The 27,024-nt window shown below is 36.9% G+C and overlaps 1 protein-coding gene across 1 annotated transcript in view; it reads left to right on the plus strand.

The window, feature by feature from the left end:
* ASCC3 (activating signal cointegrator 1 complex subunit 3) overlaps window positions 1-27,024 on the plus strand; it is a 447,702-nt gene that overhangs the window by 317,059 nt on the left and 103,619 nt on the right. Inside the window, 11 exon segments of the mRNA XM_029912229.1 lie at window positions 594-770; window positions 3,529-3,754; window positions 7,571-7,725; window positions 11,182-11,280; window positions 11,875-12,043; window positions 19,530-19,750; window positions 22,555-22,640; window positions 24,416-24,582; window positions 24,706-24,851; window positions 24,971-25,091; window positions 26,768-26,910. Of these exon segments, the coding sequence (XP_029768089.1) occupies window positions 594-770; window positions 3,529-3,754; window positions 7,571-7,725; window positions 11,182-11,280; window positions 11,875-12,043; window positions 19,530-19,750; window positions 22,555-22,640; window positions 24,416-24,582; window positions 24,706-24,851; window positions 24,971-25,091; window positions 26,768-26,910 (1,710 nt within the window).

A 27,024-nucleotide genomic window follows, 5' to 3' on the forward strand; every position in this document is an offset into this window, starting at 1 on the left:
TCAGTCTCAGTAGATTTATGGTGTGTTTTGCATTCTCATCAGTGAGAATGTAAAATGCAATGCATTATTCAAACTGTAGATATGAATATTTCTTTACTTGTATTAAGACTTAATCTTATTAACAGTGAAAACTCTAATATCATGAATCATAGTACTTTACAGTTTTGATCTAAGAATATATTATGCCACATGCAAACTATATGACTATAATGAATGCATTTAATGTTAATTCAAATTTGCCCTAATCCAGATGGACAGAGGTTTTACTCTGGTCAAATAAAAAATGAAATCTCATCAGATGGAGGATGGTAGGGTCAGAAGATTCAATTTTTGTGGCATATCAAATTTTTGTGTGTCAATGGCAACCTTAATAGATGGTGATGAATAATAAAATGTAATTGTGTCACTATTAAGATAGTTTCAATTAAGTTCTATTAGCTACAGTCTGGAAGACTTGTTTTTTTATTATTATTATTTTGTGTAAAACTAGACTCCGTTTAAAATAATGTTTCTAAGAGAATGGAAATTTAATTTAGTGTGAAAGTTTTTACCAAATTACTCCAACCTCTTCAAACCTATTAATTGTGTTTTAGGTAAGAGAAGAAGAAATAGAGGAACTGGATGCCTTACTGAACAATTTCTGTGAACTTTCTGCTCCTGGAGGTGTGGAGAACAGTTATGGGAAGATAAATATCCTCCTTCAAACATATATTAGCCGAGGAGAGATTGATAGTTTCTCCCTTATTTCAGACTCTGCATATGTTGCACAGGTAAAAAAAAATCTATAAAATCTATTCATTTGTCTGTCTTCACATCTTTCATTTACCCAGATGTATGGATAGCTATGTGGGCCCAGATTTTCAAACGTATTTGCACATATGATTTGAAAATCTGAGCACGAGCTTTTAAGATTTCAACACAGAATATTTTTGATTTAGTGGAAAATAATTGCTAAGTGTTAATTTAGGTGGCCAGGTTGTACTTTTTTAGTTCAGTTTGAATTAGTTTTCCAGTATAGTAGCCATTAACTGTTGTTTATTCAGCTTTCATAGTTTAAATTGCAATTGCATACAAGATGTTAGCCTTAAACCTTAGTGTTTCCTAAATTTACAAAAAAGTTTAAATGTATTTAACTTTTTTGCATTCTAAATTTGTTTGTTTTGCAAAGCATTATAAAATTGGTTTACACCAGAATACGTGCTATTAATATTGGTCTTACAAATCTTAAGTAGGCTGCATGTGGTTTGCACCAGAATACAGACGCTCCCCCAGTTACGCAAACCCGACTTACGGAAATCCGCACTTACGGAAAAAGTTCTGTAAGTTCCGTAAGCTTTTTTTTTTTTTTTTTTTTTTGCGTAATTGCCAGGTATACATTTCCGACTTATGCAAAATTCGACTTACGCAAGGTGTTCCGTGCCATCCCTTGCGTAAGTCGGGAAGCGTCTGTATGTGCTATTAATATTGGTCTTACAAATCTTAAGTAGGCTGCATACACACTGGTCAGAATTGGCTTTAAGTTTACACCACATACCATTAAACAGCTAGATTGGCCCTAGAAGTTCATCAGTCATATACAGATTGGCATTTGCTTAATTTGAACATTCATTTATTTGAAAGGGACTAGCCTGAATGATCTTGCAGAGTGGCAAAACATAACTTCAAGCTGATTGTGCATTGTGACTGGTGGTGTTTGGACTTAAAATTTAAGAAACCTGAAAGGGGATACCAAACTTTATAGAAAACCTCTCCACAGTTGGGGGACTACACTAGGTTGACACCCACACGGTAATGGCAGACCAGTCCATACTCTTGATTGATGGCTCAGTTTAACACCCCAAGCGGTCATCAACTTGATAGGATGTTTAGTCATCGCATGGATACAACAGCACTGGAAATCTATGGAATATTGCTGCTTCTTCACAAGTCTAGGGTCCATCCCAGCAAGTCAGGTGGCCACTTGAAATTCCCCTTAAGAAGGCATCTGTTTACTGGCTTGAGCGCCCTAAAAGAGGCAAATGACATAATGCACAGCTTATAACAATTCCATATGTCAACCAATATTAAATGTATGTAGTGGGTTATAAGGTTGTGGCTTTGGGACAATTTAGGAGTATTTCTGTCTCTTCATTAATAAGCAGCAGCATAGTATGTTCTGACATTGTGCTGTCACATCCTGCCAAACCATTTTAAGAAGAAATATTAAAAATTGTATTTAAATGATATTAAGGATGAGAGTGAAACATTTAAAAGCATAGATATTCTGAGTTAAGATCATCATGCCATCTTAGCTTATTTCCTTGTGTTCAGGTTTTATAGCGCACATGGGCTTGCTGAGATCATTATACATATCATAAAGATTGTGATACGTGCACAACAAGATCATTTTAAGAGAAGTTTCTCAATTTCAGTTTATAGCTTTTATTTGTCTCTCTCAACTGTAGCATTTTAAAGGAGGTGGTGTGGTCCCATACTCAGGTGCTCAATTTATAAATGTGTGTGATAATTTACGTGGGGACATGAGTAGTAGTGCTTAGAATCACAATTTTTAAATTGCAGTTCTACTCCAAAAGGTGACTATTTTAAAAAAAAAAATTGTTCCTTCTACCTCAGTAGAAGAGTTGTAGCTGCGCGCTTTAGTGACAAAATATTTTTAGTACCTTTTTTTTTTTTTTTACTCCTGTTAGCATTGCAGAGCCAGCACAGAGTGAATGCTATTCTGCTCAGTGAATCATCAACAGAACTGATAGCTAATTTCTCACTATAAAGTCAGATTCTTCCCTCAGTTATATCTAAGCAATCCCACTGAAAACAATGGGCTTGCATGGGTGTGTAATTGGGCAGAAATGGGCCGGCAGAATATTTGTCATTGCCATGTTAGATGAGTATGGGATGAATAAGTTATGTTTTATGTAAAGTCTACGAAGAATTAATCTTGATGTTCAGATTCTAAGTTAAGTTTGTAAGGAATTTAAATAAGAAGAAAGCAAACATTTTTGTAAACTAAGTAAATGTGATTGAGAAGTCATTGAGAGACAGTGAGCAAAACCCCTGAGTGCTGGTGTAACTATGATCAAAACCAAGGACAGGAATCCTGCAGCAGACCTAGCAATTGAACCTACTTCTCCTGACTACCAGACTTGGGCTTTAACCACAAGACCATGTTTCCCCTCAACATGAATATCCAATTTTAAATTTTTGAGCACGGTCAGGGTTATTGTAACAAGAAAAAGTATTACTATCAAAAATTGTTTCTGTTCACTACAACAGCATAGCTTTAATTGTTTAATTTGTATTTACTGTCATCATCCCATTAAGTACTGATGAAACAGTTTTAAAAGATGCAATTAATCATTAGGTAGAAACTGAAAAATAATTTTTTCAAGAATATTTTAGCTAAAACTTAACAATAAAAATATATTTTTGGGGGAGTCTGATAGGAAAAAACATACTATACATGCTGTATCCAGTAAGAAATGTTTGATCTGAATCTAATATTTTTCTTCATCTTGATTTTTCACTCTGTAGAATGCAGCTCGTATTGTTCGAGCCCTTTTTGAGGTTGCTCTTAGGAAACGATGGCCTGCAATGACGTACCGGCTACTGAACCTCAGCAAAGTCATTGACAAGCGGCTGTGGGGCTGGACCAACCCTTTGCGACAGTTCTCAGTGCTGCCACCATCAGTCCTCACAAAGCTGGAGGAGAAGAATCTCTCTGTAGATAAGATGAAGGACATGAGGAAAGATGAAATAGGTAAAAAAAAACATAATAAGCAATGTTCTCTTTAAACATTGGGCTCTATGTTCTCCTCTTTACATTGAGTAGGAACTTGCTATTAATCCTATTGATTTTTGATAGTTGACAAATCAGGTCCTTCATTACTTGCAACTTGAATACTGTTTATGTGAAAAAGAATGAAAGTGGGGAATTATAACAAAGGACGCTACCAATAAGTGGTTCATGCCTGCTTCTGAATGATCAAATTCATTTTCATTTAACCTGAGGAGTTCATTGCCACAAGATTATCATTCCAGCCAAGAGCTTAGTGGAGTTTAATAAAGGATTTGATATATATCAGTAATGAGGACTTCCACAATTACATTTATAGGAATAAAAACAGTATTAGAAGGTGTATATAAATGCTTATGCATTAGCTAGCCACCAACTGATGTGGTCGGGGGAGAAAGTTAAGAAGAAATTTTCTTTATTTTGAATACTTTTTAACTTCTTACCCTTACTTTGGAGGGATATTTTAGATCCTGGACTTCAGTCTGCATTTTCAGGCCTCTGGTCCAAGGTGATACTTTTCACAGCATTTTTGTTATACAATAATCAGGGTTGGACCACTTTCAACTCTGTCTGTTACAAAAAATGTAGACGGGAATTTTCAAATAGTTCCCAAACATACAGTGAAAATAGACATTCAGCATCTTTTCAATCTTGGACTGGCTTGACTCAACAACCAGAGATGATCTGCATACCTGACTTGGCAGCAAACTGCAAGTGTTCAGATCACTTCCAAGATAAGGCTCCAATCCCACAAATACTTATGGCACTTGACTCATCTGAGTAGTCCCAAAGTTAAGCACCATGCATAAGTGTATGCAGGATATGGGCCTATGTTTTTATTTTCAAAGTTAAATCAGGTGCTTAAAAGAAATCTCCAAAGGTTTTGTATCATCCCTAAATATAGTATCTATGTATGTGTGTGTATTCTGTGGCTTTTCAGATCAGCATCTGTACCTTATGTACTATAATAAATCAATTTGTACTTTCACAGTATTATGTCAATGCTTAATACTAGTATAATATGGCAGTGAATGGCCCTGTGCTTTTTTTTTTTAAAGAAAGCTGTCCTATGATTTTTCTGGAACATATAGGATGTTGGATTAGAAGACATGGAAAGAGTTTCACTCCCCTCAATTTCAAGTGAATGGCACTTACCATTGAATTCTGAATTTAGATACATTTCTACACGTATATAGAATATGCATATTTATATTTTAAATGGACTACTTTTCGTGTGCAAGCAGATGGAGTCTAGTATTTGAACATGACAATAGATTATTAGTGATTAGATACTGTGGTAATGGGTGTCTGATAGCGCTATAAATGCCTAGGAAAAATACAAAGTGCATCCCTGAGAGCTGTTACTTGTTTAATGTCCTTCTCCCTATCTGCTTTCTTTCTGTCTCCCTTCCTCCCTCCCTCCAAGACACTGGAGAGAGAGGGAAAGCATTTGCTGGCCTGCCAGCCATCCTTTTTCTTAATTTAGAATTCAGTGCCACATTGAAATATGGAAAGAGAGCATTTTCAGGCTGGTAGCTTGTTTTCAGCACCTCTCCCTATTAGTTTCAATATGAGCCCTCACACCCCTTCTAAGTAGCATGGTGACTTGAAATAAAAAAGAGAGGAGTTGGCTGGCAGGGAAACCCTTCCAGCATCCCTATTCTAATGGGAGATAGAGAAAGACTTCAGATAGGTGCCGGCTCTCAGTTTGAAGGCACCTAGAGGATAATAGGGTAATAAGAGAGAGCCAGCATAGATTTGTCAAAACAAATCATGACAATCCAACCTTATTTCCTCTGACAGGATTATTGGGGGGAAGCTGTAGACATGATGGATTTTGATTTTAGAAAGTCTTTTGGCACAGTGTAACAAGGCATTCTCATAAGCAAACTAAGGGAATGTGGTCTAGATGAAATTACTTCAAGTTGGATGCACAACTGGTTGAAAGACCATACTCAAAGAATAGTTATCTATGGTTCACTGTCAAACTAGGTGAATGTATCTAGTGGGGTCCTGCAGGGGTCTTGTCTGTGTCCAGTACTATTCAATATTTTCATTAATGCCCATATTTAGTCTTGAGAAAAGAAAATTAATTGGGGACCTGATAAAGTCTTCAAATATGTTAAGATCTACCATAAAGAGGACAGTGATCAATTGTTCTTTATGTCCCCTGAAGGTAAGAAAAGTAAGAAATAATAGGGTCAAGGGAGATTTAGGTTAGATAATAGGAAAAACTTTCCAACTATAAGGGTAGTTAAGTACTGGTGCAGGTTTCAAAGGAGATAATGGAATTCCCATAATTGGACGTTTTTAAGAATAGCATAGATAAACTCCTGTCAGTATGGTCTAGATTTACTTGGTCCTGCTTCATTGCAGGTGTCTGGTCTTAAAGAACTTTTGAGGTCCTTTCTAGCCCTACATTTCTATGATTCAGTGGGAATAAATGCGGCACTTTATCTTTATGTGCAGATCCTGGATCCAATCTGCCTAAAAATTAAACAAAAACAAGTTCATTTAAAAAACCAAAAAGCCTTCACGTTGAAACAAAAGAAGTAATGAAAATTAAGTGTCTTCCCCTGGAAATTGATGGGCAGTTTTTTTTTTTACAGTTCAATTGATTGTCGTTATTCTCTGAAAAAGTATGTTAAGTCTTTGTGTAATCAAGTAAGTTTTATACTTCTTTTAGTTAAAAATGCCTATTTTTAAGCAGCCAATTCCTTAGGTTAGCAGATTGTATGAGTCTGACATTTTGAGAAGTCACAGAAGTCACAGATATTTCTTTTAACATCCTCTTGATGTAACTCTAAAATCACCACCACCACCAGAGCAGATAGGCCCTGATTCTGCAATGACTTGTGCAGGCAGATCCCTGTACAGACCCACATAGGGTCTTCACACGGGCTCAAGGTTTCACCCACATGCATCACATTGTAGAATTGATCTGCCTGTATAGCCTTATTGAGCTAACTGAACCGTAGGAACACCAATATTTTATATGCCTTCGGAAGTTTTGCTTTTGCCTGTAAAAAATAGTGACATTATAAGTAGAATAAGGGCATTTCTGGACTGGAGAAGTTGCACCCATTTAAAGAAATTGATTTAAAATCAATCTATTTAAAATGGTGCACTCCTAATGTAGATGCGCTTAATTTACAGATGTAATCTAACTGATTTAAGCAAGGGTTAAACCTGCTTGTGTCTACCTGAGGAGTTTGCCTTGCTTTAACTAGATCAATTTTAAAATGAGTAAGGCTAGTCTACGTGATAACGTTATACAGTTTTAACTAAATCCATTTACATACCGCTTTAGTTAAATCAGTGCAACCTCCATGCATAGATATCAGTTTAAGTGTCTCATATCGATGCAAATTACGTAGTCACAAATCAACTTAAACAAAATCATATCACCTCATAAGTTAGTATTTATGTGTATAGAAGAGACTATATGTTTTTCTAACTAGCAGGTCAAAAAGTCATTAGAAGAAAAAGGAAACTGCCTTGAAATAGCAGATTATTCAGCATGAATTCTTAATAGTTATTTTGACCCATTGGTAAAAGCCAGCAGAGGAGTTAATAATGTATTTTTCTGAGCTGTAAATTTGCTAATTCAAATTAAGTATTACAAAATATTCCAACATACCAGGTCAAGAGAGTCATTTACCCACCAAATAACAAAACAAGCAAGCAATAACATCCCTCTCTAAAACCCTAGTTAAAATTCTGATTTGTATTATTTTTCCTGTAAATGCACATTTCTTTCACCTGGTGTTTTCTTTGCAGGTCACATGCTGCGTCATGTGCATATTGGGTTAAAGGTCAAACAGTGTGTCCATCAAATTCCCTCCATTACAATGGAAGCAGCTATTCAGCCAATTACACGTACTGTACTCCGTGTTAGGCTGAACATCACTCCTGACTTCAAGTGGAATGATCAGGTAAAAATTAAGTAATTAAGGTGAAGATTATCGTGAGAATTTAGCTATTTGGATAATGTAAAAAGGTGATTTTAACTATCTATAAAGACAATGTGATCTACAGAGATTAATTAATTTTGAGGTGCCTATAGAAGAATATATCTAAAGAAAGTATCCTTTTTTCATTCAAGTTAACTTAAATAAGACTACACTCTTTTGTAACTTCATAAAAAATTGTTTAGAGAACAGATGTTAATAGTGGAAAAATTTGTATTTTTACATTTGTAAACTGCTCCAATGTATAAGGACTTGTCTACATAGGAAAATTATATTGCTATAAGCTGAAGCTTGTATTCACAGGCAAGCTAACAAGGTGAAAATTTAAACTAATATTGTTGTATCTGTATGATCCTCCCATTCACCACCATCGCCCCCCAAGTGGACACTTTTATTCCATTTAGCTTATGTCACTTGGGAAGGAGTTTAAGATAAACCAAAAAAGACAGTCTTACAATGGAATAAGAGTGCCCACATGGAGCTGTTATATGGGCATATGGTAAAACTCTTCCATGTCGATAAGGCCTTGGGCACGAACAGGCTTTTTTCCTCCGTTAGGCACATATCTCTCATTCTCTTCCACCTTTAGGAGATTGGAGAGGTTGTACTTCTGAAAACTAGCAATTAAATGCCTGTTCTTGGATTAAGTTTCAGGTTCTAAAACTCCATTTTCAAAGCCTACCCCTTTTTTAAGCAAAAAAGTGCACGTATCAAATTGATTTTGACCACAAAGTGAATGTAGAAGACTTTTGTTCTAAAAATAGATTTACACCCTTTTTTAAAAATTGTTTTCCCTGGTCATAAGGGCTTTTACTTTTTCTTTTGGAAAGTTTTTCTGTCTTAGATTGTGAATACAAGGAGTGGTGATCAAAATACATGCAGTTTCTTTCTAGTCACTTCCTTGACTGATTATAAAAATATCTTTGAATGAATTCCTAACCTAATCTTGCACCAACTAATTTTGGTGACTTAATTTTGTCCATGTACTGTTTTATATTACAAAAGGAGATAATTTGAAAAATTTAGTTGAGTCTCTATCTTGCATCAGTATTACCAATACAAAGTTCAGTACTGAAGAGCTAATATATCATTAAGGACAAAACAGTTTAACGCTTGTTCTTTAACTTGAATCTGTTTACAGCAGTGCCTTCCCAAGGCAAACCGTCAAGTATACCAAAGAGGTCTGTACTTGGAAAGAGGAAGCATTGGGGACAATAGATTTTTGCCCTAGCTTATTGCTGTGACCTTTGACACAGTATCTCTTAATGGTTACTTTGGAAACATTCCGAACATTGTGTCCCTTTGTACAATGGAGCTCTTAAAATGTGAATACATAGATTTGTATTAATCAAAACCTGAAAATGTTACTGCCTTTTTTGCTTTGCTTTGACTCTGTTTGTATCCAGTGAGCTTATCATTAATTACGAAATAGTCTTTATTATAGTAAATAACTACAATGATTTTTAATTATCATTAAAAATGAATCATTATCATTTTAAATTTAACAGTTGACAAACTATTAAAGAATTGCTTTCCCATCAGCATGCTACTACTATGCTGGTAAGCTGCCCAGAAGACGACAGTGGCAGCTGTCGTCAGCACAAAAACTGACTGCAAGGGAAGCCCACCCGTAATAAGACTAGAAATGCACCAGCAAAATCAGAATTGTAAAAATCCAAGTACTTAATTGAAATGCCTAGCCTAGCTAAACATTTCTAGTGCATGCACCATGACAGCATCTAGGTGCCAAATAAAACAAAGTAATACAAAACTGGAATTGACGTGGTTTGATCGTATTTCTGGGATTGTTCTAGAGGTAGGTGAAGAAACAATCTTGCTGTTCATTTTGTACTTTACTTTATTGGGGGAAAGCCTGTGCAAAGGAAATGTTTTACATTGTGTTCTTGAAAAGGTGAGACATGAGTTCATTCTTATCTTTAATTACAGCAATTTCCAAAGTTAAGAGCCCTATAGTTTGGCTACGGAATTTTCCCTTTACCCTACTCCAGCGGAGCAAGGGACCATGAAAAGCTGTCCTAATAGGGCAGGTGAGCATTCCTCCATTATGAAGGAATGGAAGGGTAATGCAAAGCCACACAAGGAGTATGGGAATCCCTGGGTGTTGTAGCACTGGCTTAAGTAGTGTGCCACAGAATATGGCTGTGGAGTAGGGGGTGCCCAGAGCACTGTTACACTCTACCAATCCCCAATGGTCTCCAGGGGTTGTTCCTGCCAGCACTAGTTAAAGCAGCCTTGAGTCACCTCTGCCCCTCTTACACTATAGCTGGGCAGCTGGAGCGGCGGCTGCTGTCCAGGAGCCCAGCTCTGAAGGCAGAGCCACTGCCAGCATGAGTGCAGAAGTAAGGATGGCATGGTATGGTATTGCCACCCATACTTCTTTGGTGCTGCCTGCAGAGCTGAGCCCTCAGTTAGCAGCCGCCATTCTCCGGCCACCCAGCTCTGAAGGCAGCAGTGCAGAAGTAAGGGTGGCATGATATGGTATTGCCACCCTTACTTCTGCGCTGCTGCTGGCAAAGCACTGCCTTCAGAGCTGGGCGCCCGGCCAACAGCTGCCACTCTCCGGCCGCCCAGTTCTGAAAGCAGCACAGAAGTAAGATGACAATACCTTGCCCAGGGAATGAAAAATTCCTTCCTGACCCAAAATATGGCAGTTGGATAGACTTAATGCATAGCTGTGAAGACTCCCAGAGCCCTAACTCTCAACACGATAAAGTGGCAAGACCAGAAGAATGCTACAAGCCAAATGGGAAGATGGGGAAAAGAATTGCTCTCCAATGCCAAAACATGGAAATTGTCCCTGGCCAGGTATCAAACCCTGTTAATACTCTTTCCTCCCACCCAATCCAGAACCAGTTACTGATGGCTTATCAACACACCATCTAATGCAAGGCCCAAAGAGGATGGTAGTCATAGATGTTCTTGCCTGAAAGATTAGTGGGGTCCAATAAAAACAATTTCCACTGTAGCAGCCTGCATGGAACTTGGAGGGAGGATCACAAGTTGCAGGAGGCAAGAGTTTTTGGAAAAGTCTGTCTGTGTGCACATGGCTTGAATGCTAGCTGCAGTTGCAGCACCTGAAAATAGTTCTCTTAATAAAGAGACAAGTTAGTTTTAGAAAGATGGAGTCCTCTTATGTTATTACCCAGTATTTGGTATTAGAAATACCCACAGAAACAGAACATTCACTCCTGCTTATATAATATATAATGTATCAAACCGGTACAATTATAGATGACTAATTTCAGATGGAAGGGTTTCATCAAAAGTTTTACATTGCTCCCCTGATTTCGTCATATTTTCTTTGTAAAAAGTAAACCCACATCTTACTGAAAAATATCTGGTGTATTCTGAGAGGTCTATGGGGTACTTGTAACGAGGGAACCTTTTCTCTTCTTTTAGGTGCATGGCACAGTTGGAGAGCCCTGGTGGATCTGGGTGGAAGACCCCACTAATGATCACATTTATCATTCAGAGTATTTTGTCATTCAGAAAAAGCAGGTAACTGTGTCCTTATGCAGAATTTCAAAGCATGTAAGAAGAAAAAGCTGGCAGATAGTTTGGGAATAATTATTATAAACCTCTGTGTTGTCCCAAATCTGAAATTTATACAATAACTTCGCCAAATTTTCAAAATCCATTGTCTGCCTTTCAGTTCTTAGCATCTGCTAAAATTGGTCTTTGACATGGGTGTTCACTAATATTGTTACAAAAATAAAATCTATTAAAGGATTTGCCTCTTTCTCTGGCTTCTCTGGTGGACAGTTACTTGCAGATGAAAAATCAAATCTATAATGCTTGTTTTTATTAGGATTGTAAATACACATTACTCACTGCTGTTCCATCCCAACAAATAAATAAAATAACTTAATGACCAAGAGCCTTATCCTGCCCCTTTTGAAGCCAATGGAAGCAGAATCTTCTCCTGAAGTTGAAAAGGGAGGGATCATCTACCTGTTATCTATGCTTTCTATACACATACATTAACATCATGTTGTGCATGTACTTTATTTCCTTGTGTTGCCTGTGCTTGTGAGAGTATGGCAAGCTGTTTTAGCTGTTCTAAAATGATTCTCTATTCTTTGTTTACATCAGGTCATTCCTAAAGAAGCTCAGCAGCTGGTGTTCACAATCCCTATTTTTGAACCTTTGCCTTCCCAATATTACATTCGAGCTGTATCTGATAGATGGTTAGGAGCAGAGGCTGTTTGTATCATAAATTTTCAGCATCTGATTCTACCAGAGAGACATCCACCTCACACAGGTAAAGTTATAACTAGAAACCTTATTGTTTTGTTTCCTTAAAAATTAGTTTCAATTAGTCTTGTTAATACAGATTTGCATTATTTCTGTGCAATAATAGAAATCCAGCTCTTTTAGTTTTACTGAAAAAAATGTGTGTAGGGAAGGGTTCATTTTTTGTCATGCATTTGTTTGTATTTTTGAAGCTAACAACAACCCTATCACTAACTTTAAATATGTTTGTCTTCACTATCAAGAAGCTTAATTCTTCTTAACATATTCTTGCTTTTTAGTGACTCCATGCTCAACATCAAGAGCAGGAGAAGTATTATTGTATCATATAAAATAAGCCAAATTGTGCATTCTCATTTTTCTTAAATTGAGATTATATTTTCCATATGAGGCTGCAAAATTATTATCTTATGTCTTAATGTTTCTCTAAAATTAAGAGTCTTTTATGGATCCCCATTCCTCTAACATTTGGCAGAGGAGAGCAGTTTATGCTGAACTTCTTTATAAACTAATTTCATTGGACATACTATGCCTGTCTCAAGGTTTATTTATTGGCCCACCTGTTCATTCAGCCAACAGTTTCTTTTCTCCTTGACTGTCTGTGGAGCTGAACTATCTGTTGCTTTAAATACTGGCTTGTCAGTTCTTCTATTTATTTCCCATCATAGATAATGGTTTTAAATGGTAGCTCAAACTTTCATACAAGGCTTAAGAAATATTTGGTAAAGTATTGAGTTATTTATTTTTCAATTTTTCTTGTGCTCATTTAGTACAGTAGATCTCTGAAATATTTTAGCATCATCAAAAGATGATCATTATTATATTGATGCATATTTTCAGGTAGCATGGTCTCGTCGTACATATTATATAGTCAAACCGATGAGTCCCTCATATACTCTGTGTTCATTCCATGGCTATGTCTACATTTACGGCGACACGTAGAGTACAGGCACCGCACACCCTAGCATGGGTATAAATAGCAGTGTACATAGTGAGGCACTGCTTAGTGAGTAAAGAAAAGACATGCCTGAACCTTAGAATATCCTACACGGTTGTCTACATGCCCAAGCAGTACTTTTCACATCTACCGTACTATTTTTAGCAGTGTAGTGTCCCACTGCCTTCCTGCTGCCAGTGTCTTTCCCACCGCAGGGAAGGCTCTAGCAGGAGGAAGGTCCTCGCTGCCAGCCTTTCCTTGCCGCAGGGAGTTGCTGCAGCTTTTCTCCACTGCCAGAGCCTTTCACGCCGCATGTAGCTACACACCGCAATGTGGATGCCAGCCTACTTTTCGCTGCAGCGTGTAGCTACACATACCCTACATGCCCCCACAAGCGTAGACAAGGCATATAACCAATTATCTGGAAGAGGGAGTACACAGCGCCTTAGTGAATGATTCATACTAAAGTGGATGTAATTTCAAACTCCAGAGAGGACAGGGACCTGAATATAAGCATAAGTACTCTATACAATATGATTTATTTTGGAAAAATGAAAGGTTAATATCTCCAAGGGAAATTAATTTAAAACACAATGGGGAAGAGTAAGCTGAAAAACAATATTACTGAAAGAAACTTAGGGTATGTCTATACAGCAATGTAAGCTTCGGGTTAGTGTGACTCGAGTCAACTGACCCATGTCAGGAAACTCTGGGCTTGAGCATCTGCACTGCATTTTAACCCAAGGTTAAGGATTTTCTGACCCATGATCGAACCTAGGGCTCTGGCATCCATACTGCAGTGCACAGACCTGAGTCAAAGTAACCCTATCTCAGAGTGCCTAGCGCCCCGCTCCCATGTTGACACTGTAGCCCTCTGAATGTGTTGCACTGTGGGAAAACTCTACTGCCCACCTTGTCTCCTGTGACAGTGCGATTGGTGGGACTTGGGTGCCCATAAGGAGCACATGATACATAAACTGCATAATTAGCTTCTTTGGTGGCTGTCTCAGTAGAATGACAGCAGTTTGAGAAGACTTTAAACTGAACTACCATCTAATCTGTGAATCAGGTTCTCCACCTCTCAGCTGAGTCACTCTGGCAGGAAAATGCCCAGGTGGACCTGTTCTGAGGCTAATTAGGACATCAGTCTCCAGGGCTGTCAAACCAGTAAAATGAAACTTGGCAATTCTTAATTTTTGAAATGGGCTGTTCAATAAAGGTGGTTTTGAGGTTTTTTTGTTTGTTTATTTTTGTCTGTCTGTTTTGAAGTTTGACATAAAATGTAGGTTTCAGCAGAAAAACAGCTACTGCCATCTGTGAACTGGTGAAGTGCATCCCCAGGGACTGGAGTGCAGTGTGTTCTAGCACCTCCCAGGGGTCCCCATGAGGCTGTGGGGAAGTTTTGGGGCTGGCTCCCACTCATTGCCCACATACTGCGTGTTGCATGGGAGCTTCTGCACACACAGCCCCACTGATGCGGGGGGGGGGGGGGAAAGGGCAAGGGACAGAGGGCGGAGCGGGATCCTGGCAGGGAGGGGGAGCAGCTGGGATATTGAGGGTTATCCTCTCCCAGCCATGTTGAACTAGGAGCTCTGTTGCTCCCCTTCCCTGCAGGGCAGCTGCTTAGTCCCTACTCCATTCTCTGGCCATTGCTCCTGACCCCTCCCCCTGCCCTCCCAGGCTCTCTGATAATATGCTTGCCAGACCAGTGTGCAGCAAGCAATGGGTTACACTGACCACAGCTGCTGCTGTTTGCAAAGGGAGGTATGGCTTCCATTTGGAATAGAATGCAATTGACTGCACCACAGATTGTCGGTATAGCGAGGACTAAGGAAGTTACCCCAAGGAACTCTGGGATACATCTAAAAGACTTCTGGGACCTGAGTCAAGTTGTGTGTACACAGGAAAGCAATAGGGTTCAGACCCTAGGTCCTGTTTTAACACAGACTCGGACCCTCCAGCCCTGCGGGGGACCTAGATTTGAGCCTTGGGTTAACACAGTTGGTATGTGGATGCAAGCGGGGGTTAGGCTTGAGCTAAGGCTTACGTTGCTGTGTAGACATACCCTGAGTGGTGAGAGTGGGCAGTAAATTAGACATGAACTTGTACTGTGATATTGCAACAAAGGAGGACACTGCAATTTTAGGCTGCATAAACAAAGACATCACATCTGTGTGCCTCTGTTGTGGTCATATTTTATGTTCAGTTCTAGCCACCTAAATTTGGAGTGAGGAGAGAGAAAAATAACAAAAAAGATCAGGAGGCTAGAAGAATTTGAGGAAGAGCCAGATTCTGCCCACCTTACTCAAGCTCAGTGTGGGGTAGAAAGGAATAATTATAAATTATTGGGTGCCAAGTAATTTTATGTTAAAAATTACTAAGAATATTTTGTTTAGAGAAGCAAATGGTAGGGGCCAACTCTTATTAATTGTTTCTCTTACTTCCAACTCAGGAGTGTGACTCCTATTGTTTTAGCTACAGGGGTTCTGTTGCACACCCTGCGTGACAGCATGACTGAAATAAACCAAAATCACAATCATTAACCATGGCTATTTTATTAGTAAAGAAGTTAAAAATAAACATCAGCACAATACAAAGTTATTTGCTGTCATCTTTCTATTGACATGCTGTTGAAGATTGGCTTAGATGACACCTTCAGCTTCTGAATATGCAGTCTGTCATGAATATACAACATTTCTAATTGGCTTTGCATTACTGATGGGAAAATCTCAAATAAGCTCTTAAAGTTAGAGTTTAACTTTTTTCTTTTTATTCAGTTCCTTTTCTGAAATATTCCTTCAATTTTATTAGAGTTCAACAGGACATGAAATTCTGTTTTCAAAAAGTCTAAATAGTCCTATTCTTTACATACAAGCTTTCACTTTTTTTAAGTCTTTTAAAATTAAATCATTCTTAGAGGGTCTTTAGCTTAAAGAGTTATTAAAGAAGTTATTGATTCTACATGACAATTTTAGGAAAGATGAATCTTCTTGTCTTCCAGAGTTGGGTTGTGGGAATTTCTGGAGCACTGCCAGTAATTAATTAGTTTCCCACAAATATAAATATTTTATACTTAAATAGCTTCTTATTTTAGTAATTAGTTTAGCAAGGGCATGAGATTCCATATTGTTGCATAAAGCATTTAATCATTTACATAGCAATGATATTAGGAGCTTTACATTTAGCTAACATATTTGCAAATATGCATTTCACAAAGATGTTTGCCATTTCAGCACTTACAAAATAAATAAAATGTTTAAAATATTTCCAGCTGCACATGTTTTTCCTATAGGCTTTAAGTTCTTAGAGTAATTATAAAATTCATTTCAACAAGGATATTTCTAGACTTCTTTGTGTGGGTTTACTTAGAACTTTCCTTGGAAAGATGAAAAATCCCATGCTTACATCTAGATTTATTGTTCTGATAACACAACCCTACATTCCTTTTTCACAACTGGGTCTTATCCTAAAGCATGAATGTTTTACATAGTTTGTTTTCTTGAGATAAGGATTACATTTGTACAAAACTGGTATCTTATACAAAAGGAGAAGTCCTAGTCTAGATAAAACACTCTTAGGGGTTTGTCTATTGACCACAGCTCCTTAGAGTTACAAACTGTTTATTATAGCAGTTACACGTCTATTAAATAGCTTGTACAAAAGCACAAATTTCAATAACAAATGCATCTTTTAAACATGTCACAAAATAATATAATAAAAAGTTAAAGCAAAGTAAAGTTTAAAATGCAGCTTTTTTAAAAATTCTTTGAGGTAATAAACATGGTTTTATGGCTAGGGAGGGATTATCTTCCTTACATTGGCTTGTCCTTTGGTCTCAGAAGCCTCCTAGAATTTCTTTGATTAACTTGAACATTTGTCACATAATCAGGTAAACATAATGTATATAGTTATGTTTTCAAGCATTCTGGCTATAACATACTTCTTGTTATATCTTAATATTCAGTAGAGATACAGACAAGTTTGTAATTACCCAATATCAAAAGAAAATAATAGTTTTATTAATATCATTTTTGTATCAATATTGAGGTCTCTCCATTACATCAGTAATACCTTATCAGTTCCCATTGGAAAAGATGGGAATACTCATCAAATAAAGTACTACTTGATAGGAGTAAAAATCTCTCTCTTAATCTTGCCTCATATATTCCAAAATTGCACTGACATATTGAATAGTACCTTCGTGTTTGAATTGTCCAATTGAAAGATATGGAAGTATTCACAAAGTAAAGTGCTACTGGGTGTGAATAAGAGTGTCAGAATGTGGCTCTAAGAAAGTTAAATGTGGCAAGGAAGTGATTACAGGGGGGTGAGATAATATTTTACCTACTGATGAGAAGTTCAGAAACCAAAGAAGTAAAGGATTATTTAGAGAGATGCTATACAAAGGGATTTAGCTATGAATAATTAAATGAAATGAAACAGAAAATTGAAGATGTACTGACAAGAGTTGTCAGGTGGTGAAATGGTAACCCTAAGGAAGCAGTGGAACTTCCATTGCTTGTGACATGAAAACTAGACTTCACAAAACATCGGTAAATGTGCAACAATCCTGTGTTGCCATAAAAAGGGCAACCTTATGTCTTTTCTAATTCTGATTTATGAGATTCTTTATTTCTGAGGAGACCTGCAGGGGAAGATTTGCATATGAATGAAATAATTCATCTGCTTGTTAGCTTGATCAAAGAAGTTCTGTTGTTTATAACAGAAGTCCAGTCAGTTTCCAGGAATTTATTCTTGAGCATAGAAAGCACGGGAATATTCCTTGGAAACTAGGTTTTCGGTCCTCCGCTTCATCAAAACCTAATTCCCATAAGCAAAGCATAGATGTAAACAAATTGAGGGCATGTAGGCTTGATCACGTTTTTCAGAGGATGCCTTTGGGACTTACAATATTTTTAGCATTTAGTCTTTCACAGCTAGAAATTTAACCTGGTTGTAAAATTATTATTATTATTTTTAACCAAAAAACTTCCAAAAAACAAACAAACAAACAAACAAATAAATAAATAAAATTGACTCTTTTTTTCTTGAAAAATATCTTGTTGAAAATTGGAAACATTTTGACCAGCTCTACTAAAAGTGTATATATTATAGCAGAGAGATCTCATACAGCATCATGCATCCAATTTCAACCTCAGCATTCATGATTGAGTCATGATTTTTGGTACAGAAGCATATGTTTGTTTTTTTCTCGATACTTAAAATGCCCTATACATTCAATGTGCCTGATGTCATTGTAAGGCCCTTCCACTGTAATCACATTTGGCTCATTTAGAAGTCTGTGAAGTGGGAGCATTCAGAAATATTCACTTCCAGAACAGTGTTTTCTTTTGGCATACATAAACTCACATGTGTTTGTGAAGTGTTCAGCTATTGTTATAGTGTACCTGTACTGTCTGGAAAGGCATATGTAACCTTTTTACCTAATTGACCATTGACTACTATTCAGAAAAAATAGTAAGATATTTACACATCACCGGTTATGGAGCCCTTAGGATTTATGGTAATTGATTTCAATTCCCATCTGGTTCCCACTCAGCAGTGAAGTACGTAGAGGCCCTGTTGAGGGGGATGGGGGGGAACCTTTTCTCCTCTCAACAGACCCCAAGAAATCACCGATGTAGTGGGAATGATAAAACAGACATAAGGTATCAGTGAAAAGCATGTTAAGAATATTAGGCATCACAACCTCAGCAGATTTTATGACTCCTATGGCATACCTTAATGGTGGGGCACCCTGAAAAGACAATGAGATCTCCAACCACAAAAAAAACTTCAAAGAAAGCATCTGCATAACAGAATCATTTCAAGTCTCTTTAATTTTGGTAGGAATCTAAATCTAATCTGGTTATATGTATCAGCTTCCAAATTCCACAGTCTCTAATTGTTTGGATAGCAAATATCTCCAAGATATGCCAAGAGTCATATATTGAAGGGATGTTTGGGTTTTGTATGTGTGTTTATATCTCCTTATCTATCTCTCTATCATTTTAAATAACTATATGTAAAACATATATGTATCCTTCGTTCATATTATTTCATCAGCTGTGGAAGTCCTTAGAGGATCCTTACTCTTAAAAAAACAGAGAAATGTGTTCCTTGTAACTGGAATTTAGGGACTGTGGTGTCCTCCATAAATCATTTTCACTTATCTTTGTCCTCATAAGAATTGGGATATGTTTTCATTGGTATAGTAGCTTTAGATCTAATTGGGTATAATAAAAAAAAGCTTTTGATGAACAGATGAATCTGTGTAAATTGTAGACTTCAAAGCTCACAGAATGCTTAACAGTGGTACCTTGAGGGGAAAATGTCAAACGGCAAACCAATTCATCATTATTGCTCTCTGGAGTCCACATGATCCCAAATTAGAGCTCCATATAATGTAAGAAATTACCTATAAATAGTTCAAAAATAAGTTTTCCCATCAAAGCACAAGTTCATACCTAACCAACATCTGATTACTTTAGTCTTATAATACAATATTTTATAAGGCTGCATATTTTGATATGTACTAATGATTACTCCATAATTTTAGAACTATTGGATCTTCAGCCTTTGCCTATCACAGCTTTGGGATATCGAGAGTATGAAGCCCTCTACAAATTCACCCATTTCAACCCTATCCAGACGCAGATATTTCATACGCTGTATCATACAGACTGTAATGTTCTTCTTGGAGCCCCCACAGGCTCTGGAAAAACTGTCGCAGCTGAGTTAGCCATCTTCAGAATTTTCAACAAGTATCCCACATCTAAGGTTTGTGAAATGTTTACTAGAAATATGCAATGTCTGTATACTTCTTTCAGCAATCCAAAACTTTACAAAAATGAGGAGTATTGCTCTGCTATATAAATAAGCATATTCTACCATGCTTTAAATGCATATTGAGATTCTTTTTCCGGGGAAATCCTCTGCATCCATGATGAATTTTTTAGTGGCTCTTCGTATATTCTTTCATCTCCTTCCATCAGCAAGGTCTTGCTTCCCAACTACCACATCCTTCCAAGTGAGGATAGCTGGCCAGATCTCCTCCTTATATGAACAGATGAGTTTCAAAAGCAGTAATTCAAGCTGATTCTCTGTCTTTTCAATCTGATTTTCAGTTCTTCTTAGAATATGTGAGCTTCAGTGCTTAACAATCAAATGCACTTGGCTTTATATGTGAAATTCACCTCTCATGCATAAACTAGGGGTGGAGGTCCCAATTTGTGCACCCAGACGTGGACTTGACCATTGTGTCTTAGGCATCAAAGTTGGAAAGTTGGGTTCTCTGGCTAAAATTTTTTAAGATGGAGCTCCTGGAAGGTGGGTGCATAACTGGTTGGAAAACCATTCCCAGAGACAGTTATCAGTGGTTCACAATCAAGCTGGAAGGGTGTATCAAGTGGAGTCTCGCAGGGATCAGTCCTTTGTCCGGTTTTGTTCAATATCTTCATCAGTGATTTAGATAATTGCATAGAGAGTACACTTATAAAGTTTGCGGACAATACCAAGCTGGGAGGGGTTGCAAGTGCTTTGGAGGATAAGATTAATATTCAAAATTATCTGTACAAACTGGAGAAATGATCTGAAGTAAATAGGATGAAATTCAATAAGAAGAAATGCAAAGTACTCCACTTAAGAAGGAACAATCAGTTGCACACATACAAAATGGGAAATGACTGCATAGTAAGGAGTACTACAGAAAAGGAATCTGGGGGCCATAGTGGATCACAAGCTAAATATGAGTGAACAGCATAACGCTGTTTCAAAAAAAGCAAACATCTTTCTGGGATGTATTAGCAGGAGTGTTGTAAGCAAGACAGGAGAAGTAATTCTTCCACTCTACTCTGCACTGATTGGGCCTCAACTGGAGCATTGTGTCCAGTTCTCGATGCCACATTTCATGAAAGAAGTGGACAAATTGGAGAAAGTCCAACAGAGAGAAACAAAAATGATTAAAGGTCTAGAAAACATGACCTATGAGGAAAGATTGAAAAAAAAATGGTTTGTTTAGTTTAGATAAGAGAAAACTGACGGGGGACATAACTGTTTTCAAGTACATAAAAGGTTGTTACAAGGAGTGAGAAAAATTGTTTTTGTTAACCTCTGAGAATAGGAACAATGGGCTTAAATTGCAGCAAGGGAGATTTAAGTTGGATATTAGGAAAAACTTCCTGTCAGAGTGGTTAAACACTGGAATAAATTGCCCAGGAAGGTTGTGGAATCTCCATCATTGGAGGTTTTTAAGAGCAGGTTAGACAAACACCTGTCAGGGATGGCCTAGATAATACTAAGTCCTGCCTTGAATTCGGGGGACTGGACTAGAAGATCTCTTGAGGTCCCTTCTAGTCTTATGATTCTATGAAAGTCAATTAGATGATTTAGCTACAAAACTCCCACTGAAATTTGCTTTGGAAATCTCAACCTGTATGTGTAAACTTGTTAGTAATAGTTGAGGTGGACAAAGAGAGAATTGTAAAATACTGATAAAATATAAGACTTGAGTGCATCCATAGTTTATCACAGGGATTGGCAACCTTTGGCCCGCGGCCCGCCAGGGTAAGCACCTGGCCACTCCAGGCCAATGGGGGCTGCGGGAAGCGGCAGCCAGCACATCCCTCGTCCCGCGCTGCTTCTCGCAGCCCCCATTGGCCTGGAGCAGCGAACCGCGGCCAGTGGGAGCCGCGATCGGCCGAACCTGCAGACACGGCAGGTAAACAAACTGGCCCAGCCCTCCAGGGTGCTTACCCTGGCGGGCTCGGTGCCAAAGCTTGCCAATCCCTGGTTTATCATATTGGACCTTCATAGCACAATAAGCAGCTATTAAAGGAATATTAAGAAATCTTGCTTAATAAATCAGTCTTCAGAATTTATAGGCCAGATTATCTAAAGTGCAGCTGAACTTTTCACACACTCAGTACATGTGTATCAGTTTTCGTACGTTCAAATGTATACTCATGCTTTAGAAAACCTGACCCTAAATCTTTAAATGAATACTGTAAAAACTATGCTCGTGTACTTCAGCTCACAGAAAGTACTTCTCTGGGGAAGTCTTGTGAGGTTCTTTAAAAGTAGAAAATTTTAAAATTAATTTTAAATGATTTTAGTGATTAAAATTAAAGAGATGGAAATCATGTAAGATGATATTATACTAGCAATTCTGGTTATTTTTGTTTGGATTTGGTGCATTAATTTCAGAATCTTAGTTTTCAGGTTTTATGTTCTCAGCAATAAATGGTAATACTTTATGTAGGTCATCTTATAATGACACATTTGTTTGCTTTTTATAGGTGTAATGATAGTGTTACAGTTTTATAAATTACTTTTTTTTTATTAATATATATTAATGTTATTGGCTCAAGGAACAAAAGAATTTTTGCAAGTATTAAATCTATCTTAATTAGAATCCTGTTGTAAGTTACTAAATGTAATTTTAAGACTTATGCCTTAATCATTTATACTTAATAAGTTAATTCAAGTCCTTAGAGGCATAAAAGAAAATAATTCTTTGTAAATTAAAATTTTACACAGCTTTTTTTTTTGTTTAATTCTGCTTTTGTGTGTGTGTGTGTTCGCAGGCAGTATACATTGCCCCTTTAAAAGCACTGGTACGAGAGAGAATTGAAGATTGGAAAGTCAGGATTGAAGAAAAACTTGGTAAAAAGTATGTTTCTCCCAGAAGAACAGTACTGCAAGTGTGGAGAAACTCTGTTGAATATTTTGTAGTATCTAGCTATTTAGTCAAATATGTTTTATCTTTCAAATTGTACCAATGCTCCCCATAAAAAGTCTGAATGTATCATAGCAAACACACACTATATAGAAAAAAATAGGTGACACAAAAATGGAAGGTAGTTGAATACATTGCCGATTTTCCTTGTTTTCTCTAGTTGGACAAGCTAACAAATAAGTTCAGTTCCCCCTTCTATTATCTTTGTCTTTTTGAAGTTGCAGTTCAGAATTAGCCTTCCTTCAAAGATTTATTTACAGGATCTCTTATAAATTGCGTAACCTGTCTATAACAGTGTCCATGTATGACCTTCCATTCTTGCATTCCTCCATTCTTGCATTTTTTGTGCACCTATAATTACCATTGGCTTCATCAGGAGTTTGGTATACTCAAGAAGTGCAGGATTGCCATCTGACACAAAGGGTATATGCGTGGTTTTAGTCCTTTCTAAAATTATCCATAATTATCAACAACTTCCAAGTGTGGATTATTTATGGCTAGATTTTGCGATCCTTACTCATGCTGATTAATAATTTACTCCTCAAGTAGTTTGATGGATTTAAATAGAACTACTCTTAGGAGAAGGTACTGCTCTGTGTGTAAATATGTCAGAATCTGGCCTTTACTAAAAGGCAGTTATTTCATTATATTTTCTTTGTGGTTTCTTTTAATGGGGTATGTGAATAAATTAATTGTCCTGATGATTTCAAAAGCTTTTTTTTTTTTTTTTGAATCTCAAGGAATTATCATCTTTGTTAAATTAGCCCTGTAGCTGATGATATAAACATTGATTTGGGGAGATAAATTTTACTACATGGAATTTTTAGGAAGTGTGAAATTAGGCAGTAGAACTGGCAAAGAAGTTGCCATAAAAATGTCAAAATAAAAGGATAACATTCAGTCTAAAAGAACCAACTATCTCAAGGTTAGCCTGACCTAAGTCAGTAAACTGGCATAGAAGAAATGGGATAGGTGTCAAACCAATGAAATGGCAAGCTAACCCCCAACAGCAAGAATTGACTCCAAACTAGTGCCAAAAATGCAGAAAAAGAAAAGGAGTGGCAGATTTCAGAAAGAAGAGGAGGGGACCAAAACTTGGTTAGGAATAGAGAAACAAATAAATGGCATTTTCAATGGTAGCCATTAAAAAAGAGTGAATTTAAGAGCCAAGGACTGTCAGGACTACCTGACTGTCCCTGCTGCAGAGTCCTAATGGAACCTAACAACTGAGAGCAGAGGTGCTGCTACCTAACCTCTCACAGACAGTCATCACTGCAAGGCAGGTTGTACAGGGCAATATACAGCAACTAGAAGATCTATAGGAAGGGCTTAACATACAGGTTATGAAAGGCTGTTTTGACTTGCAATTAATATTCATAGTAATATTCATTTATTATCTTTTTTGCATCAGGCTTTGTCTTACAAAGTTATGAATAGTTTTGGACATCCACGTAAACTTTTCTTTCTCTATTATATTGCTAAGAAAAGTAAAATAATTAGAAGGTGAAGAAGATTAAAGGCATACTTACTTAGATTTTTTTAAAATTTGTTTTTGTTTGCCAGGACCATTCAGCCAGGAACACCAATTTTATTTTTTATTTTGTTTAAGGGTTAATATTTGGACACACCTAACCCAAGAGGTTAGAAAGCTTCATTGGTTTAAAAATTGAGTTTTATCCAGTCACAATGACCATTTCACTCAATTACAGGATAGTAGAATTGACAGGGGATGTGACGCCTGATATGAGAGCTATTGCTCAAGCTGACCTTATTGTAACTACACCAGAGAAGTGGGATGGGGTCAGTAGAAGTTGGCAAAACAGGAGCTATGTTCAGAAAGTTGCCATTCTCATCATAGATGAGATCCATCTGCTAGGTAAGCTTCGTTTTTTATCACAATTGTTGCTGAATTTGAAAGTGTGTGCTGACAATAGACTTGTATGGAATTCTAAACATTTGGACTTATTAAATTTTAATGCATATTTCTCTTATTACCCAGGGGATGAGAGAGGCCCAGTACTGGAAGTTATTGTGTCTCGAACTAACTTCATCTCATCTCACACAGAAAAGCCTGTAAGAGTAGTTGGTTTATCCACAGCATTAGCGAATGCAAGAGACCTTGCTGACTGGCTAAATATTAATCAAGTATGTGGAAAATTTCTGAAGAAGACATTTGTAGACATTTGTACATATCTGTGCTGTACATAGTAATATTTCCAAAATAATTTAAGCTTCAGCTAAAAGTGTTTATATTTTCACTTTAGATGGGTCTGTTCAACTTCCGACCATCTGTACGTCCAGTTCCATTGGAGGTACACATTCAGGGCTTCCCTGGCCAGCATTACTGTCCTCGCATGGCTAGTATGAATAAACCTGCATTTCAAGGTAAAAACCAAGACATTTCATACATTCAGTTAAAAAAAAAAGGGGGGGGGGGGGGGGGGGATTCTAATCATTTTTACATAGGCCATTTGAGACACATTTACAACATGTGCTACTATGTTTTCTTGGGGTGTTCAGGGGAGATCTGTTTCTCTTGATGACCCAAAAACTATTTATTTCAAATATCAGGTATGGTGTTAACGCAGCATACATCAGAGGAATGTAAACATATTTGGAACAGAATCAGTAAACTTTGTGATTATGAAGAGAGAGATGTTCTAAAATGAAAATGTATTTTCTCTTAGGGTTCAGCACTGTAAAAACACATTTTTGTAAAAGTATTTTAGATTTAGAAAGTAGTAAAACCATTCAGTATTAATCTGATTAGGTATTTTCTTACAGATCACTGAATGTAAGATTTTTAAAAAATTGTGAACAGACGTTACAAGTCAAGCTTACCTCACATAATTCTAATTTCAAGGCAATAACAATAAAATTCAGAACTTTCCATTCGTCTAGATATGCTTCTGTTCTCAATTTTTTATTCCTAACAAAGCTGTCAGGCAGGACAGATCTAAGAAAAACCCTCATATTTTATTGAAACATGTTTTGTTTTGGTTACATAAGGAATATTTATTATATCAATTAAAAATAACCTCCAAAATAAATTTTGTAATGTGAACTGCTGTTGATTGTGAGGTGACAGTTGTGAGGTGACTTTTTAGCTGCTCTAATTAGCCTTATGACAGAAGCAAAGTATTGATTGTGGACTAGAGACCAATTTTGGCAGTTCATATTATTTACACCTCCACAGGAGTATTGTACAAAAACACTAATGAACAATAAATCTGTCTTGGGCTTTTCAGCCACACCTGTTCCTGAAGCAACAAAAATCCATTAGATGTCGAGCTTTTAAAAAAAAATAGATATATCGGCATCTATAATTGTAAGACATACAAGTTATACTATGTATTTATATAATCTTACAATGATATACATAGATGTCTGTAGATGCATACACATACACATAGAGTATTACCAGCAAATTGAGAGACAATATGTTATGATGGGTAGTATAGCGCACTTGTTTTTCATATATTAGGGATGAATGTGTAGTACTAATTGGTAGACTGAAGATTATATAGGAAATAAATCATGCATAAACATCTCAAACATACGTATAACATCATAGAGAGAGTATCTGAAGCTATACATACAAGCTGTTTGTTTACTTCTAGTAGCTCATATTATTAGAAGACCTATAGCAATTTGATTTATTGAAGATTTGCTTTTCCAACTTGTTTGACAGAGTATTGTCATGGCTGTATCAGCATTTCCATTATTATCCCCATTTCTGAGGTCATAAAAATTTACAGTAATCTGAAAACTGTCAAATGTAGATATTTAAAAAAAAAAAAAAAAACATGGTTGGTTTAAGTAATTCAAACTAGTTATTCAAGTGCAGAACTAATGCTCTTTTACTCCACTGTGGCTAGGTTTTGTAGCAACTATGCACTAGTTACTTTCTGGTTTAGAATTCTTGTCAATGCATAGGCACAAAATGTAAGTGAAGGATGGATTTAAATCCTCAGCACTTTTAGTTGCAATAAATGCTGAATTGGGAAATTCTGGTTTCTGGCATGGATGGATTCGCTCTGAATTTTTTTCTTTTCTAACAGCTATTAGGAGCCATTCTCCAGCCAAGCCTGTCCTTGTGTTTGTTTCATCCAGACGTCAGACTAGACTCACTGCCCTAGAGTTGATTGCTTTCCTGGCTACTGAGGATGATCCAAAGCAATGGCTGAAAATGGATGAAAGAGAGGTACATAAATATAATGAGTCTTAGTTGTGTTCATTTCATTTTTTCAGTATCAATTTGAAAGGAAAGTAAACCTAAAACACAGTAGTTTTCCTTGACTTTTTTTTTAAGGCCCAA

Source organism: Terrapene carolina, unplaced genomic scaffold (assembly GCF_002925995.2).
Source record: "Terrapene carolina triunguis isolate 2854851 unplaced genomic scaffold, T_m_triunguis-2.0 Scaffold42, whole genome shotgun sequence".
Taxonomy (NCBI): Eukaryota; Metazoa; Chordata; order Testudines; family Emydidae; genus Terrapene; species Terrapene triunguis.